Source organism: Cyprinodon variegatus, unplaced genomic scaffold, assembly GCF_000732505.1.
Source record: "Cyprinodon variegatus isolate N-32 unplaced genomic scaffold, C_variegatus-1.0 Scaffold1436, whole genome shotgun sequence".
Lineage (NCBI taxonomy): Eukaryota > Metazoa > Chordata > Actinopteri > Cyprinodontiformes > Cyprinodontidae > Cyprinodon > Cyprinodon variegatus.
Window position 1 is genome coordinate 128,654 of NW_015151889.1, and position 6,010 is coordinate 134,663.

The 6,010-nt window shown below is 43.5% G+C and overlaps 1 protein-coding gene across 2 annotated transcripts in view; it reads left to right on the top strand.

Moving 5' to 3' along the window:
• Positions 1–671: 671 nt before the first annotated feature.
• Positions 672–6,010, top strand: part of LOC107103385 (oxidative stress-induced growth inhibitor 1-like) — a 9,068-nt gene continuing 3,729 nt past the window's right edge. The window contains exons 1-5 of one of the 2 annotated variants that reach the window (XM_015403078.1): positions 672–695; positions 4,513–4,578; positions 4,768–4,904; positions 4,972–5,163; positions 5,244–5,335. In XM_015403078.1, the coding sequence (XP_015258564.1) occupies positions 4,521–4,578; positions 4,768–4,904; positions 4,972–5,163; positions 5,244–5,335 (479 nt within the window). In that variant the 5' untranslated portion in view covers positions 672–695; positions 4,513–4,520. Of the gene's footprint in view, positions 696–3,798; positions 4,434–4,512; positions 4,579–4,767; positions 4,905–4,971; positions 5,164–5,243; positions 5,336–6,010 lie in introns of those variants that run through there. The other variant, XM_015403077.1, reaches the window with a different exon arrangement.

Below are 6,010 nucleotides of genomic sequence, written 5' to 3' on the forward strand. Positions count from 1 at the left end.
GTGATCGTGAGAGACAGAAATGAAATCCTCCAGCTATAGATCCGTTTTCCTCTCTGATCATTTCGAAACTCCAGTCTCCAGGCGTGTTTATTGAGTCACTATTGCTGCACGATAACTGAGATTGTTCACTATCTGATTGTGTCCTCGCAGGCCCAGTTTGAGGCCAGAACAGGAACGCTGCCTGCAGGATGGTTTAGATTCATTGGTTTTCATTGCTGTTGAACTGAATACAGATTCCCAGAGGTACAGCTTCCCTTTCTGGTGTCTTTTTGGCTTTTTTTTTGGCTAAAAATCCTGCAAAGACTTTAGTTTAGGATGCTGGGTGAGGGGAAAACCTTGGAAGTTAATCAGCCAGGAAATCTTTGTGTTTAAAGCATCTCTGGAATGGTTATTAGTGGTTATCTTCTGTTCTGACTGGAGAAAAAACTGTTTAAATGGAACAAGTTCTGCTTTCCACCTGGTGATCAGTTGCTCGTTGGGTCCTGATGAAGGAAACTCTCCTTCTGTCCATCCATCCATTGGGCCCCACCCACTGGGCCCCTCCTATTGGACCCCTCCCATTGGGCCCCTCCATGGATGTGGGATCAGGGAGGATGTTGCATGGAGAGATGTTTGGCAAGTAAAGGATTGCTGCAGGTTCTGCATCCTGACTCTGCTGTAGATCCCTGATTCCTTGGCTGCTCCTCGGCATGGAGGTGAGCTGAGTTTGATTTCCTGTCCTGGAGGCGGTCGGCCCTGCGTGTCTGAGATGTTCCTCACCTGGTGAGGTGAGGCGTGGTGCAGCAGGGAAACAACCATGCAGGGCTGTGTGCTCAGAGGAGCAGGCGGGGGCCCAGAGGGGAGCAGGCATGGCTCTTATTTGTTCAAAAGAAAAGAGGCCATCTTGGCTTGCTTCTCTGGACGTTCCCGTTTTCCCGTTTCTTCAGAGAAGCGTCGCCGTGTTTCAGTTTGACAGAACTTTCTGGGTCCGTTTGTTTTCAGGAAGAAACAGGGAAGCTTCCCTCAGGTTTCCTGCAGGAAAACTACACTGAGGAAGTCAGAAATACTTTAAAAGTTTAGATTTTTTTTTTTTTACATTTATTTGGATTTTAGTTGATTAAAATCCCCCAAATTACAAAAAAAGTCTAACTAGACTATAGAGAAAAATAAAACTCTGAAAAACTTCTTCATTCAATAAAATGTTTTTATTTTATGTTTTGCAATTTTTTTTAATCACAGATTTTATATTAAAATCTCAACTTCAACTTTAAGAATTGTATTTTTTTTACTTCAAGCCCATTAAATTGTTTCTGCCAATAGAAACGCGTTTATGCTCCTAATCCCAGAGAAGCCCCGCCCCCAGGACGCAAGGGAATGTGATCTGGAAAAAAATATTTGAAGGGAATGAAATTTGTAAAAATCAGTTTAAAAAGAGAAATCTGAAAATGTAAATTCTGTAAAAACACATTGTGAAAAAAATATAAAATGTGAAAATATTAAATCTTTTAAAAAATATTGAAATTTAAAGCTATTTGATCAAACATCTTTCCAATTTTATTTCTAGAGTGCATTTTTAATGTAGATTTATACTCGGAAATTTGAGGCTTGTCCTTTGATTGTTGTAAAGTTGTAGCATCTAATTATTTTCTAAGTTGGAAGATATTGGAACTAAAAAAAATAAAAAGATAAAAAAAAGTTTCCCTAACAAAATTAGAGAACAACATTTTTGAAACATTTTTTCAGTTTTAAAAAGGAATATTTTTGAACAAAGTTTATGGCCCAAATGTAGCCCCATAAAACACCTGATGTCACTGATATGGAGGTAATTTAAAATCCTACATTTTGTCCATTTTTACTGGACTGGAAGTTACAGTAAAGTTTTACAAATGCAGATGAGTTTTAACTCTTCTTCAAACTGTCGAGTACAAAAACTTGTTCTTAGATTCTCAGCTTTGCTTCAATTAATCCAAAACTACTAGTTTGTTGTTTTTTTTGTTTTTTTCCTTCTTAAAAAAATATTTAAAATTCCTCGCATTGTTGAATAGAAGCACACAAACTGAGCTCTGAGTCACGGATGAAAAATCTCTTGCATCTCAGTTTTTATGACGCAGAAAATGAGCGAAGGTGCGACTAGTGACACAGCAGCAGATCTGTGCACTTCTGTTTTCACTGATCTGTTTTCACTGATCTGTAGTGATAAAGAGACAAAACTAAGAATCCAAGATTATTTTTGTTTTTTTTACTCAGAGCTCAAAATGTTACTTTTTTAATAATAATTGCTAAAGATGTACGATGAAAAAACTCCAAAGTTATAATCCACAAATGTTTTTTCAATGACAGTTTTAGGGCTCTATAAAATCCGTTTGATTTTTTCCCAGATTCCGTTTTTTCCGTTTTAAATTTTGAAAATTCCGTTTTTTCCATTTGATGTTTTTTTGCTCTTCCAATCAACGGAATGTTGACAAAACTTTCTAAAACAATACTTTACCTGTCATGTAAAAGTCACGCGGGCTCTGTACTCGGGGCTTAGCGTCATGTTTCTCAACTTTCTCGCAAATTTTTCAATGTTTTGATGGGGGAGGGGGAGCGGAAATGACAGAGCGGGAGGGGTTGTGTCGCCCAGATTTGGTGTTCATTTCCCCCCCTGATGTACGTTCTTCTCCCACACAAAAACTGAATTTCATGTCAAATGTATAAATTCCGCGTTTACACTAGATTCCGCGTTAATTTGCCAATTCCGCGATTCCGTGATCGTGGAAATTCTAGGGCCCTACAGTTTGAAATAACTGAAAAAAGCAAAGAATCTAGATTTGTTTTTAATTTGTGACTCAGTTCATGGTTTGTTTTCTCACACTAAGAGATTTAACTTTTCTTATAAGACTAAAACATTTAAGAAACGTTAATTTCTCCCTGCAACTCCAAATCCACAGCTAGATTATAGATACTTATGATTCAAGATGACCTTCAGGCACACAAAAGATGAATGGATACAGGTCTTGACATGAATCAGGTTTATTGACTTAATTCCCGTTTTAATGAGTTGCGATCATCTGGTCCTTCTTTCGCTGAGGCGAACCTTGTGACTCGGGACGTTATCTGATGCCATGATGGCTGAAGGCTGGCAGCCTGCTTCTCTCTTCTCTTCTCTGCAGCATAAACACAGAGACTCATCACCTTCCTCCTTACATCTTATTTTAAAGTGAAAGTAAAGGTTGAATTCCTGCACCTGGAGGGGGGGGCAGTCAGTGGGCGGGGCTGCCAAACCTTTATATTTTTGCCCCGAGGATGAATCATCTCATCGCCATGGTGACGGCTCCACTCAGGAAGAGAGCTGCTGGCGCGGCACGTAGCTCCGGGGGTCTTTGGCTCAGAGAGGCGGCGGCGTCTGGGCTCGGGGCCAGCTCCTGCTTCGCTCTCACGCAGCCCCTCCTCCTCCTCCACTCCTTTCCGTTTTGTTGTTGCTCAGGTTTTTTCTTCCTCTCCCTCCATGTGTCTTCTCTTCTCACGTGTTGGTATTCAACTTCGTCAGCATGACTCTGCAGATTGTGAAAGTCAGCCGACTCCTGCTGGCCTCGGCCCGGCCCACAGGAGGGGGGGGTGGTGAGATCATGGCTGACCTCAGAGTCCATTACACTGACGGGATTCTAACAACCTGCTTTGTTTTCTTTTTTTTAAATCTTCCCAGTGGTTTTACTCTGTAATAGAAACTAAATGAGCTGGAGGCGATGAAAGGAGGAGTTTGATGAATCTGAGGAGCAGAAACCTTCGCCGCTCTGAGGTCGAGTCCAGCGCTTAGCGCTGAGCAGCAGGAAGGAAGCTGCTTAGGGAATCAAAGGGTTCGATCAGACCACAAACTGAGCACGGTGGTGGCAGCATCATGCTGAGGGAGGTGTGTTCAGTTTTTTTAAAGCTTTAGCTGTGAAGTTCTCAGTCTCTGCTTTCTATCCAAGATATCATGGGAACAATTTTGTTGTACCCTGGAGTTCATTCTGAAAACATTAAGCGTCAGTTCAAATGAATAAACTCCCACAAATATGTAAGATGGCTGCTGGCCAGCAGATGGCGCCATTGTTGATATGTAAGCAGAACCTTCCTGGTATTTGCATGAGAAGTAAAACCAGAGCAAAGTCATTGTAAAACTATTGCTGAGTTCCAGTCCAGCCTCTGAAGGCCGGATCTGTCGGCCGATTACATCATGGCGCAGCGGCGAGGCCTGTTAGGATGACAAGGCTCCTCGTTATGCAGCCGACAAATGCAGGCTTCTTGATGCCTGTTTTGAAGGACTGCTTCAAATGGGAGGTCTTTGTGTCTGATGTGCAGCTAAAATAAATCCTGGTTTTAGTTTTAAACCTCAGCCGCTGATTCAGGCGGAACTTTAAGAAGCAGTTCAGGCAGAAGTTAAAACTCACTTCCTTCCTGCTGCGCCGAACCTCAGCTTGACCTCGAGGTCAAAGGTAGGAAGCGGGAGACGCGCCGTGACCAAATATGGTCAGGTTCCTGTGTGACTGAAGCTGATGTGTTTCTGTGTTGCAGAAGAAGAAATGGATCTACAGGATAAAGAAAGCTCGTCTGGAGAGGTGCTGCCCGTGGTGATCATCGGTAAGGCTGGACCGGGGGGTTCTGATCCGGCTGGTTCTGATCCGGCTGATTGTTCTGATCCGGCTGGTTCTGATCCGGCTGGTTCTGATCCGGCTGGCTCCGATCATCCCCTGAAGATGACCAGAACCTATTCACGATGTTAAACCAGAATCCGATCCGCCTCCTCATCCACCTGGTTCTGTTTCCTAGGTAACGGGCCCTCAGGCATCTGCCTGTCCTACCTGCTGTCGGGGTACGCCCCCTACCTGTCACCTGAGGGACGCCACCCCAACCCCCTGCTGAGCAGGAAGCTGGCGGAGCGGCCTCAGCTGTCTCTCCTGGAGCAGGTAAGCCGGGCGCCTTGAGAGTGAAGCTCACCTGGTTCGGGTCGGTCTGAACCGATCTTCTCTGCAGGACCTGGAGTATCTGTGCGAGGGTCTGGAAGGACGCTCGTCCAACCCCGTGGCGGTGCTGTTTGATTCGCTGCTTCTGCCAGACGGGGACTTTGGACTGGACCACACCTCCCCCCTGGAGTGGCGGTACGAGCCGGAGCGGGCCGTCCCTCACCTGGTTCTGGGAAAGGGCCCCCCCGGCGGGGCGTGGCATGTACGGGCTTCCGTCAGAGCTTTAGCTGTGGGTTGTTTGCTGGAAGGTGAAGGTCTGACGCTGAGATGTTCTCCTTGCAGGCCATGGAGGGCTCCATGCTCACCCTCAGCCTGGCCAACTGGATGGAGCTTCCTGGGCTCAAGCTGAAGGACTGGATGAGAGAGAAACGCAGGTAAGCTTCTGCTTCGGTTTGATGGAGCCTGAAGGGAAGCAGCAGCTCCTTCCTAATGTAGCTGCAGAGGTTCTGATTGGTTCTAGACAACAATTAAAAATAATTCATTACATTTTTATGCACATAATTCAGTAACTGATTTAGTGGCTCCTTACGGAGGGTTAAAGGGGACAAATTAAAATGATTACATATAGCATTAAATATAACGGTACGTAATGAAATAGATACACCATTGAATAAATAACAGTTCTATATTTAATACATCCTGATAAAGGTAAATGTTTCATGAAGCAGCAACAGAGTTAATCTGAGCAAGAAACTTTAGACCAGAGAGCAGCGACAAAAGATCTGATGGAGAAGAGATTTAAAGTCGTAGAGAAGTTATATTTAAATGTTAAATCATTTTGGCTTAAATATTTATATAAATGTATTATTTATCAGACCATTTTGTCCCAAAATTTTGAAAATTTCTATTTTGAAAAAAATCTGTGTTTTTCCCGTTATCTTCTGCAGGCCAGTTAGTTCTACGTCAGCCTGAACACCTAAATTCAGCCAATCATATATCAACGGTCATCTGTCAATCTAATGTTTTCGGTCATAGCATCTTGATTCATATGTTGCAGCTAATAAACGCAACGGTTGAAATCAGAATCCTTTCCTTTCCCATTGAGTTGC